Here is a 12904-nt window from a genome sequence, read left to right on the forward strand (position 1 = left end):
AAAATAGAAAACGAAACTAAATTATAATTTATTTTGTATTAAAGGAAACTTCTATTCATTTTAGTTCAGGTTTTGACTGAAGTTTGATCTGAGAAATACTCTGTATGAAAGAATAATTCGTCTGTAAATAATGTTAAGAAATAATTTACATTCTAAGAAAAGTTTCGATTTTTGTTTAATTCTTTAAATTGCATTTGCAACCCAAAACAGACGACCTTTGAGCCAGGAGCTGTCACAATGTGTCCTCAATGTGTTTAACTCTTAACAAGTGAGAAACATTTTCTATATGACCAAACCCCATATGACACATATAATGTCTGTAGATCATCTGATTATAAATATACATATTAAGCTCTTGTTTCTGTTAAATAAAATAACTATATCATATATGTCACAGGATATACATGCGACAGAGTTGTCAAGTCATTACTGGAGATTTGAAAATTTTCAGCTGGAGTTTTGGCCTCATAACTGGAGATTTTTTATCGACATATTTATCGCCGTTTTCAGTGTTCATTTTGATGATAAAGCTACAAATTTCCCCTTTTGAGCTCACCTGGCCCAAAGGGCCAAGTGAGCTTTTCTCATCACTTGTCGTCGTCGTCGTCCGTCATTGTTAGCTTTTACAAAAATCTTCTCCTCTGAAACCACTGGCCCAAATTTAACCAAACTTGGCCACATTCATCATTAGGGTATCTAGTTTAAAAAATGTGTCTGATGACCCTGCCAACCAACCAAGATGGCCGCCATGGCTAAAAATAGAACATAGGGGTAAAATGTACATTTTGGCTTATATCTCTGAAACCAAAGCATTTAGAGTAAATCTGACATGTGTAAAACTGATTATCAGGTCAAGATCTATCTGCCCTGAAATTTTCAGACAAATCTGACAACCCATTGTTGGGTTGCTGCCCCTGAATTGGTAATTTTAAGGAAATTTTGCAGTTTTTGGTTATTATCTTGAATATTATTATAGATAGAGATAAACATGTAAACAGCAATAATGTTCAGAAAAGTAAGATCTACAAATAAGTCCTCATGACCAAAATTGTCAGTCGACCCCTTTAGGAGTTATTGCCCTTTATAGTCAATTTTTAACAGTTTTTTTGTAAATTTTTGTAATCTTTTACAAAAATCTTCTTCTCTGATTGAAAATGAGGTCAAGGTCAACAGTTTTTGAAATTATTGTAAATATGTTCAGATTTTAGATTTTTTTCCCTAGTACATGCAGTATGTGCCTTCTTGTAATCTTCAACATATTGAAGTTAAGAAGTATTATGTAGATGTAGAGCTATTTAACCAAGGGTTTTTGTCTGGCCTACGACGAAAGTCACAGTATGCGAGACATAGGTATTACTATCCAGCTGTGGTGGCGTCAACTATTTGCTTAAAGCTTTATATTTCAGAAAAATATTATATTAAAGGCCTAGATGCTTCATATCTTGTTTACAGATACCTTATTTTACGAAGTTTCCGTCAATCATATGACGTTGTCCTTGACCTCATTTTCTTGGTTCAGCCACTACTCGAAAAAAAAATTGAGTTTTTTTGTCATCTGAATTTCTCACTTATTATGAGTAATAGGATAACTATATTTGGTATATGGGTTCCTTGCAACATCTACATGTCCGTCAGGTAGAGTTCACCTGACCTCGACCTTATTTAATGGATCAGTGATCAAGGTTAAAGTTACATGATTAGATCCGTTTCTCAAATACTATAAGCAGTAGGTCAGCTATATTTGTTGTATGGAATGATTGTAATGAGTAAATGTCAGTCTGACCTTGACCTCATTTTCATAGTTCATTGGTCAATGTTAAGTTTTTGTGTTTTGATCTGTTTTTCAAGTATTATAAGCAATAGGTCAACTATATTTGGTGTATGGAATGCTTGTAAGGTGTACAAGTCTGTCTTGCAGGTATCATCTGACCTTGACCTTATTTTTATGGTTCATTGGTCAATGGTAAGTTTTTATGTTTTTGTCTATTTTTCAAGTACTATAAGCAATAGGTCAACTATATTTTGTGTATTGAATGATTGTAAGGTGTACATGTCTGTCTGGAAGGTATCATCTGACCTTGACCTAATTTTTATGGTTCAATGGTCAATGTTAAGTTTTTGTGTTTTGGTCTGTTTTTCAAATACTAATAGCAATAGGTCAGCTATATTTGATGTATGGAATAATTTTAAGGTGCACCTGTCTGTCTGGCAGGTATCATTTGACCTTGACCTCATTTTCATGGTTCATTAGTTATTGGTAAGTTTTTTTTGTTTTTGTCTGTTTTTCAAGTACTATAAGCAATAGGTATATTTGGTGTTTAAAAACATTGTAAGGTATATATGTCTGTCTGACACAATTTATCTGACCTTGACTTCATTGTCGTAGATTTATAAAATTTTAAGTTTCTGTAATGCTTTTAGTAAAACTTTATATCTTTAAGACTTTCAACATAAAATGCCCACAGATATGTTCAAATTGTCGGAACCACAATCCTGTCCTCTTTTCCTTGATTGTGACATCACTGCTTCCCTTCTGGACTTTTGAGATTACCCCCAGATATTTGGTGTGGTTCATATTGCTCAATCTTTAGTTTTCTATGCAGTGTTTTGTGGATTATTTGTCTTTACCGAAAATGGCAGCATGTACAAGAACAGATGGCAATGTAAATAAATAGTCTTTAGTTTATTGCTATGGTGCTGTCAGTTTTTCTTTGACTAAGTTTTGAACGTTCCTGTCTCTTTTTGATACATGTAGGGACTCACTTCAGTTCAAATAGAAAAAAAAATGTGAAACTCTTTATGGGAACTGTAATCAGCTGTTATTTATTGACCGTTTTTCTTTAAAATTATTGTTTTTATTTTAAATTTGTAGTCTATAAAATTTCTTGATATTAAATTTGTCTTCTCCTGGCTTGATTTTTTTTCTTGTCACTATAAATAACACTTCTGGTTAATAATCAGTGAGACTGACCTTGTAAGTTATATCAATCCCTTTTGGCTCCAAACAGTATTCTAAAACCCCGCTCTCAGATGTTTTCACAAATTAACAAAACACATTGCTCCATTGTGAGTAATTGTAACCCTGCTGAAAGAGTAGCAGACACAATGTAACTTTATCATATCTATAAGACCTCATATAGTGTTTTCCCCTGGACCATGTATCAACATGTGCTGTAGATTTTTTTTACTAGTAGGATTTTATAGTAGATATAAAAATAAGAAGATGTGGTATGATGGCCAATAAGACAACTCTCCACCAGAGAGAAAAATGAGGTAATATATAACAACTGTAAGGTCTTCAACAATGAGCAAAACCCATACTGCATAGAAAGCTATAAGAGGTCCTAAAATGACAAATGTTAAACAATTCAAACGAGAAAACTAATGGCCTGATTTATGTACAAAACAATAAAAAAAAAAATGATATACAGCAAAAAACAACAACCACTGAATTACATGCTCCTGACTTGGGACCAGCACTTATAGAATGTGTCGAGGTTAAACATGTTTTGAATAAATTTTTAATGTGGGGTTATTATATTTGAGAAACAGTGCTATTTTCAAATCCCAATCATAGTTATTGATATTTAGTGTCAATGTGATACAAAAACATGGATTTAATTAGTTTAAAGTATACATTTATCAGTTTTTACATCCAAAAGGAAAAGTCATAAGAATTCAATATACATATAAATTCATTGGTAATTTGAATAACACCTTTATAGAATCACAATGCTTTTTGAAATTGATGTGAATGCTTAATGTTCTTGATGTTGCTTTTATATTTAATTGCAACATATAGTATTAGAATGGAGGGTCATTTGATATTCATAGATTTCATCAGCATTATAGACTAAAGTTTTAAGGGAACACAATTTCGTAACAGATGTATAGTAATAATGTTAGCAATAAGTGTCAGCAAAAAATAAAAGAAATGTGGTATTTATAAATTGTTATTAATGTCAATGAGACAGCTATCCACCAAAGAAAAAAGGCCAAGGATGTTAACATCCACAGGTCATCCAATGGCAATATCTTACAAAACCAATACTGTATTAACTGTATAATTAACTATAAAAGGCCCCAGACAAAATATGAAAAATTTCAAAAGAGAAAACCAATGACCGGATTAAGCTATTCACATTCAAGGGACAACAATTATTGCATACAACAACCAAGGATAACCAAAGGTGGTTAGTGAAGCAGGCTTAAATGTTTTTGTTTTTTGATGATTCTTGTTATATAGTAAATATTGACTTAATTTTGTTTTTTCATTTTTCAGGATTATTTAACTACAAGCATAAGCAAAGAAATTGTCAAAGTCCAAAAGAGTTAAACAACTTCTATATACATGATTTATGATATATGCTTGTACTGGCTGAAAATGGTTTAGAGAGAAATTAGACTTGTAGGATTATTGTTCATTTAAGAGCTTTTGGAGTTCTGAAATGAGACTGCTAACTCATAAATGGAAATGTGCATTGTGTCAATGTACTTCTTTAATGAGCAAGAATTTAGCTGGTAGACATATTTCAAGTTCTGCAAATGTCAGTCTGAAAAATGTTTTCAGCGATGATAATAAAACTGCAGTTCAAAAGAAGTTATCCACGTATACTAATATAATTCCAGGGAGATTCAAAAAGGAGGGCGCAAGGAATGCTTCAGTATTAATTCCGTTATGTATAGTGAATGGAGAACCCTCATTGTTATTTATGGTCCGTCCAATGACTATAGCACAACACAGAGGAGAAGTATGGTAAGAATTAGAGACTTTTTAGTTACTTTGGATTTATGTCCATATGTTCATTGTCTTTGACCTCATTTTCATGGTTCAGCAACTGCTTGAAAACAAAAAAAATTGTTTTTTTTGTCATGTGAATTGTTCACTTATACATATTATTATGGGTAAAGGAGGAGGCATTAAACATGTTAAGAGTTAAATTTATGTACCTTTGTCCGTCCGTACGTCCCAAAATTAGTTTCCTTTCTCTAACTTTAGTTTACCTCAACCAAATGTTATGAAACTTAAACACAATGCTTATTACCACAATACACAGATCGAGTCTGAATTTGGGTTGCGTCACTTTTACTGTTCTTGAGTTATACCCCTTTATAAATGTAAATTTTTTTCTGAACTTTTCGTTTCCATTCTGTAACTATAGTTTGCCTTATCTAAATGTTTTGAAACATATACACAATATTTATTACCATAAAACACAGATGGAGTTCGAATTTGGATGGTGTCACTTTTACATTTCTCTAGTTATGTCCCTTTGTAACATTATATGCAAGCAGGGGCATCATCTGTGTCCCATGGACACATTCTCCATTTATTTTAAGTACATAAAATGGGACATAATTATAAAATTGCACAGTTTTCCAGGTGGCAAAGAAGATGATGGCGATAGAGATGTAATTCATACAGCTTTAAGGGAATCCCATGAAGAGATTGGACTACAAGAAGATGATGTAGACATATGGGGACAAATGATGCCTGTACCAAGTAATGTAAGCTGGTAAAACTTGAGTCCTATTCTACCTACCTAGTCCTTATTATGCCTGGAGGCACATAGGGCAAGGACTAGATCTTTCCACTCATCTCTGTTCTGTGCTTTCTTTTCTATTTCGTCCCAGCTGATTCCATGTTCTTTCATTTCAGCTTCAACTGTTCTTCTCCAAGTTGTTTTGGGGTGTCCTTTCTTTCTTTTCCCCCCAGGTGTCCATCTTAGGGCAACTCTGTTCAAGTCCTCTGCTGGTCTTCTAAGAACATGGCCAATCCTCCTCCATCTTTTTTGCGTCAATTCCTATTAAGGCACTGTAAAATACTTATTCCAAAGTTTGTCTCTGTGCAACGAACAATTTCTCATAAGGGGCAAATGTTGATCTTCTTCTTGAGGCCTTTTTGTAAAGATTATGGTGTATTCTAATGTGACGTTCTTTTTGCTTTGGAAACAAAGCCATGTTTTAATTCGAATTAAACATGGGCTGCAGGTGATTGACGTCACAATTGAAATTGCAACGTCAGTTGTATTTTACACAATGCTGGAGATCAAAATAGACAATGTGTTGGTGTTGCTCGCTAGGAAATTAAATAAAATCATTTTAAAGTGTATTATAGGTCTGCTTCAAAGTATAAAGGTTCTAAATTTTCCTATTAGAATCGAAATAATTCTATTATTCTATGATCTATGCTCATTTGAACATGGGTAGGAATTATATTTGTCAACATTTTACATCTTGCTTTTGTGCGGTAGAAAGATATTGTCAAATATTATGCCTACCCATGTTAGGATGAGCATAGAGCATGGCATGAAAGAATTATTTCTTAATTTAATGATGAAAATCTGACACTAAAATTGTACTGTAATTTGATTACTAGGCAGAGTTAAATGACCTTGACTTGTTTAAATAAAAAAGCTCAGACAAAACTGATTGGATCATGTAAGTTTCAGATTTATCTTAAAAGTTTCCATTTCAACTGCTATTGAAGGAGTAAGTTCAATATGTCCTCTATTTTTAGCTGAAATTTCAAATGAGAATTTAATTGCCTCAAAGTATTTCTTAATTTAATGATGAAAGTCTGACACTAAAATTGTACTGTAAATTGATTATTAGGCAGATGACCTTGACTTGTTTAAATAAAAAAGCTTGGACAAAACTGATTGGATCATGTAAGTTTCAGATTTAACTGACAAGTTTTCATTTCGACTGCTATTGAAGGAGTAAGTTCAATATGTCCTCTATTTTAATCTGAAATTTCAAATGAGACTTTTATTGCCTCAAAGTATAATAGTTTAAACAATGACTAGATGGAAAATACAACATGTACAATGTACATGTATATTATAAAAACAAGAAGATGTGGTATGATTGCTAGTAAGACAAATCTACACCAAAGACCAAATGATGTAGAAGTTTACTAACTAGCAGTAACTGTACGGCCTTCAACAATGAGCAAAACCCATACCGCATAGTGTTAGAAAGCTATAAAAGACCCTGAAACGACAAATGTAAAACAATTCAAACGAGAAAACTAACGGCCTGATTTATGTCCTTTTTTCAAAATTTATGCATTCTTTTGATTATGTAAACATTAATTTGTATAAATTTAATTTTTTCACCAAATTAAATGAAAACAGGCCAATTTCTGTTTGTTTGTTGAACAGGAAACATGTAGCACATGGGTCCACAAAGAATGTCATATAGCATCATGTTGGTTAAACAAAATAACCTATTTGACATGAATATTTAGTTTATCAAGTTCTTGGCTCTAAGTTTCCAAGACCTAAAAATGGTTAAAATCTAAGATGTTTTTATCAACATGAATATCTATCAATGAAATATCTATTTTTAACCTATTTGAAGTTTAAATGATTACCAGTAACCCTTACATTGAAAGTTTGCCAAAAATGATCTATTTAAATTTTATGCATCAACCTATAGGTTACAAGGGCACAATTATTCGTAATGCATTTTCCATAGGGTACCAGTGGTGTTCCGTATTTTATTTCTCAAAGACTACACAAACTAGGAAAAAATGGGTAGCAGTTCCTGTTACTAGAAATGCCAGTGTTGTATAACAACCAAAAAAATATATATGGTCATGCGGCTCTTGTAACCTTAAAACCCTTTTCATTTTGAAATAATGGACTTGACTAAAGTGATAAAAAGGACCCTTACAGCACCTAGCGCTTTGTTAAAAGCTGTTGTAATAATTCAAAATTTTTGTGTTGGACCAACAATAAAATTTAAATTGTTTGCCTACCTACCCACCTAAAAAGCAGCCTACCCGAAAAATTTTATGACTCAAATCGTTTCAATTTTTTTTAAAGATTAGTTTCTGCTCTAACATCATTTTCTTGTCTAAAACATGTAACTTATGTTGTTGGCCAAAAAAAAAAAAATCCCTACCTACCTACCCAACCCTACAAGGGATTAGTAGGTAACATCATACTAAGAATTTTTTAAGGGTGGGCTTGTTATTTGATTGACCCCTTCATTGCCCTTGGTATATTCGTATTTAGTTTAGATTTAAGCTGTATTCTTTCTATTTATAGCTACACAATTTTGAATTTTTCAGCGGGATGGTTCATTGAATGTGGTACCTATTATTGGTTACTGTGGAAAAATAGATCTTAATTCACTCTACCTCAATAAAGATGAAGTGAGTATACAGTACTAAGTGTTGGTTAATTGCTAAGGAATACCCAGGAGGTTTGGAGTAATAATATTCTTGGGAGATGCCTTGGTTAATTTAAATATATGTATGATGCCAATTAAAGGGTGTACACAACTTGCCATCAGTATTGAAATAAGATTTCTCTAGTTTTCATCTCAGGCCAAAATAAATTAATTGTGTGTTTATGATTTCCAGACCCTACCTCCACATCAGATAATTCGTTTGAATGATAAATACAAATAATACAATACATATTGGTAAAACGTATCAAGAACCAAAATTAAAAAAGAACAAGCATGGCTTGTCTACGACTGTGCAGCGTATAAGTTGTCAAATATGGGAATGTTATCACATGGACGGAAAAAAAGTATAAAAAAAATTAAAAAAAAATGTTTTAATAAAATAAAATGTTTTACCTACCTACCCTACCTAATTTTTTGGAGAGTGACATAGGAAAAACGCAATTTGTTTATTTTGGCCTCAACAGTTAAATTTTAATTGCCTCATGCTTCATTGTGCTTTAAATATTAAAATTTACATGTCTCTAGTGGAGAAATATTGTAACATACTTGATGCAGTGGATAATAATATAATATGATTGCTGATGCGACAAACATCCACCAGAGTCTGAATGACTTGGATGTTAGTAACTAAAGGGACTATACCTCCCATCAACAATGAACAAAACAAATACTGCATAGTCAAGCTCAACTATAAAAGGCCTTGAACTGACAAAATGTGAAACAATTCAAACATTAAAACCAACAGCATGTTGTATGAATCTAAAAGATAAGGTATGCTTGAAACCGAAAAAGTTTGGAGCACCAAAAACATAAAAAAAAATTGGAGCATCTAAAACAAATAGGACTTAAAAAGGTAGCCAAAACTTAAGGTCTGAAAACTTTGTCTGATTGAGTTGCAAAATTGAGTTTTAGTGTAATTACATAATTTAGAAACTGAGATTTTATATTAACAATATCACTTGCATAATTGTCAGTGCATCATACAACCAAAAGAAAAATATGGTGCATTGATGGAGCATCAAACAGGGACAGCACAGATTCTTCAAAATGTCATGTAGTTGTCCACCTTCTTCTTTAATATTCAATTCCAAGTTATATTTGTGGTTTCCCATACCAAAACATGGACATAGCCATTTCAACTTATTTTAGTTTGTTAATCTGCAACTCCTTGAAAATGGCTAGATAGAATTTCACCACACTTGCTTAGATTTTTCTTAAGGACATGAGGTTTTGCAACTGCTATTTTATTTTTTACCTGTGTGATTTTTTTTTTTAATTTTAAAACTCACACTTTGCCATTCCTGTTTAAATTATTTGAACACAGCAGGGGACACAACTCCTTGGAAGACTCACACAACTTATTTATATGAAACTATTTTATAAACTACTTTTAATGCCTAAAGTTTTAAAAACAAGCAATACACACAACAGTCTACACCAAAATCTTTTCCAACTACTAGTCTGAAGACCAATATTCCAACATTTTTCTTGTGTCTAAACAAAGTTTGTACATACTTTCTAGTCCAAATAAAATTTTGCTAGTCTGGGGCTTTGGTCTAGTGTCCAAAGGGGCAGACATTACACATGACATTGACAGCACCAAAGTAAAATGAAATATTATTAAATCAAGATCTGCTGAGGACAAAATTGTATGAACTTTAGTTTTCAGTAGAATTTTTTAACTATTATGGTTTTCATCTCACCTTAATAAAGTTAAACAAGCAAGACTTAGGCTAACTGTTCTGGCAAGCTCAATACTGTGATTTGTTCAGTTTTAGGAGAAACACTAGTGGTAAGACAATGATATTTGGTATGCAGTTGTATAAACATACATGTAGGTACACTTATTACTATTGAGATTACTTGAACCTACACCCTCTTGATTTTGAAACTGTTGCTAAGTTTACATGTTAAAGTTTGTGATTAGGTCAGTTTAAGGGAACCAGTAGTGGTAGGTCAGTGATATTTGGAATACATTTGTATTAGCATTGGTACATCTCATTTCCATGGCCATTATAAGGCTATGCCCTCATCATGGTTCATTGACTTTGAAATTTTTGCATAGTTTACATGTCAGATCAAATATAAGCATTTTAAATTCAACATTAAATTTGCATTATACTAACTACTATCAAATTTTCAAAAGTTATATCTTTGTGCCTACCATTTATTTCAATAGATTACTAGTATATGTGTTGATAAATTCTTATATTTTATAGCAGTTATTGAAGTACATTTGCATGTGTTTTTTTGTTGTTTTTTTTAGGCTGCATCTGTTTTTACTAGATCAATAGATTCTCTGTGTACCAATGCCCACAGTACACAGTTTAGGAGAGAAATTAAGTCAGTTGAAGGATATACGTTACCTGTCTATACTGGAGGTCAACACAGAATTTGGGGACTTACAGCAGTTTTTGTACATCAACTGTTAGGACTTATAGTTCCTGAACTTTATCGATTTAAACTCAGACACAGATGATCCTGATCCTTATCAAATTAAACTTGGACACAAATGATCCTGATCTTTATCAATTTGAACTCGGGCACAAATGATCTTGATCTTTATCAATTTAAACTCAGGCACAGATAATCCTGATCTTTATCAATTTTTAAAAACTCTGGCACTGATGATACATAATTTTATTCTTTTAAAGATTGTTCATTAAACGTAAGTGGAGAAAATGTTTTTAAGACTTTAATACAGAGAACAAAGAGATGCCACTGAACTGTGAAAATAGAATGAAACAAACTTACTAATAAAATCAAGGGCATTCATATCATAACTGGTTTTAAGATGGGAAGGAAATGTATGAAGAAATATATGAAAATTATTTCCTTCCTATCTTAAAACATGTTACGATCTAAAGACTTAATTTTATTGATAACTTATTGGAATATGTATTGTACCTGTGATTTGGAGGTTGCAAGCTTGCATCTAGCTATATTATTTATTTAAATCAATATTTATTAAATTTTCTGTAGAAAGACAAAATATGACTGATATAAAATAAGGGTATGAGACATAGCTAATTGTTTGTTGTTCTTTATTCATCTGAGCAATAAATGTTACTAAATATAAAAAAAAATGAGATGTGATATTATTACCAGAGCAACAAATAATCAACAGAGACTAAAGAACCAGGATGTAAATAAATATAGGTCATCATACAGCTTTCAACAGTAAGCAAAACCTAGGGTATAGTAAGCTACAAAAGTCCTCTGCATGACATACTGTAAATTCAGAAATTATTGTGTGCATTTATTATTGCGATTTTGTCATTTTAGACTAAAATGTGATTTTAATTTTTTTTATTGAGAAAAATCCTGTTTAATTCATATAAAAAATTTCAAAATGGGTGTTTAAATTTTTGCGATTATAACCCTGTCGCATTTTTCGTAATAATAAAAACATCGCAATAATTTCTGAATTTACAGTAATGTGAAAATATGTAAAATATTCATGTCTGTTTGACACTAGTTATCTGACATTAGCCTCGATTTCAGTGTTTAATACTTGAGAGTGATTTAGACTTTACATTTGGTACAGAGGCTAGTCTATCATTGATAATTATGTTGACTGTAAGTCAGGAACCTGATGTTCAGTGGTTGTCGTTTGTTGATGTGGTTCATAAGTGTTTCTCGTTTCTCATTTTTTATATAGATTAGACCGTTGGTTTTCCTGTTTGAATGGTTTTGCACTAGTCATTTTTGGGGCCCTTTATAGCTTGCTGTTTGGTGTGAGCCAAGGCTTTATAAATAAATTTGGTGTATTTACTGTCTTCTGATTGGTTAAAAGTATTACCTTTTTTTTCAATGTTGTCAATTTTTATGGCGACACGCCCACTCTGACGTTGTGTATTCATACACCAACATGTGTGTACGTTGTTATTGTTAATATAAATAGTATAAAAAGCTCTGAGCCTTATTTTTGTTTTTATTTATAATGAATGGCTATTATTTATTTTGAATTTATTGAACCATAAAATTAATTTTTGACTCTTCACATTTTACATAATCCGCGAAATTCAATCATAAGAGTCAATAAAATGCTTCGCAGAGCGCAGCCTGATACGACCGCAGAGGTCAAACCTTGACCAGTTGGGGCAAGTTTGGACACAATATTCAAGCTTGATACTGTCTGAATTTGGATTGTGATCAAATTTTTGACATAATATAGGTTTCTGACACAAAATTAATGGTCAAAGAGCTTAAAAATTTGAAATGGGACATTCATTTTACCTAGAATGGTCTGATATCCAAAAGCTAACAACATGGTTAGATTCAGCATATAAAAAAACACCAAAAAATTTAATTTTAGTTGAAATCAATCAAAAGTTTAATTTTGGACCCTTCAAACCTTAATATGGACTAATTTGAAAACAGGGCCCAAAATAAAAAATCTAAATACACAATAAGATTCAGCATATCATACAGCTGCAATCATTCAGTTTTTGATGAAATCAAACAAAGTTTAATTTTGGACCCTTTTGACCTCAATGTAGACCAATTTAAAAATGGGGCCCAATATCCAAAAAAGTAATACAAGGTAAGAACCCCCAAAAATTAAAGACTTTAAATGAATCCCATTGAAATTGGTTAAAAGATTTGTATTTATTTTCAATTGAAGATTTCTTGCTATTGCACAATACTGTGCAATTGAAGATTTCTTGCTATTGCGCAATACTGTGTAATTGAAGATTTC

The 12904-nt window shown here is 31.9% G+C and overlaps 1 protein-coding gene across 1 annotated transcript; it reads left to right on the top strand.

Annotated features, from left to right (window-relative positions):
• The first annotated feature begins 200 nt into the window (after positions 1-200).
• Positions 201-11227, top strand: LOC127720317 (mitochondrial coenzyme A diphosphatase NUDT8-like). Its single transcript, XM_052226891.1, has 5 exons — positions 201-268; positions 4283-4756; positions 5376-5508; positions 8081-8164; positions 10469-11227. Exons 2-5 carry the CDS (start codon positions 4449-4451, stop codon positions 10679-10681), a joined length of 738 nt encoding a protein of 245 aa, XP_052082851.1. The 5' UTR covers positions 201-268; positions 4283-4448; the 3' UTR covers positions 10682-11227.
• The last annotated feature ends 1677 nt before the right edge of the window (positions 11228-12904 follow it).

The sequence above is a fragment of the Mytilus californianus genome, unplaced genomic scaffold (assembly GCF_021869535.1).
Source record: "Mytilus californianus isolate M0D057914Y unplaced genomic scaffold, xbMytCali1.0.p SCAF_11, whole genome shotgun sequence".
Classification (NCBI taxonomy): domain Eukaryota; kingdom Metazoa; phylum Mollusca; class Bivalvia; order Mytilida; family Mytilidae; genus Mytilus; species Mytilus californianus.

What these genes read in the sequence shown, in the direction of transcription:
- LOC127720317 (XM_052226891.1), top strand. Translation starts at nt 4,449, where the DNA reads ATGAGACTGCTAACTCATAAATGGAAATGTGCATTGTGTCAATGTACT. An exon ending in CAACACAGAGGAGAAGTATG is followed by an intron (nt 4,757 to 5,375) that starts GTAAGAATTAGA and finishes AAAATTGCACAG; the next exon opens with TTTTCCAGGTGGCAAAGAAG. An exon ending in TGATGCCTGTACCAAGTAAT is followed by an intron (nt 5,509 to 8,080) that starts GTAAGCTGGTAA and finishes TGAATTTTTCAG; the next exon opens with CGGGATGGTTCATTGAATGT.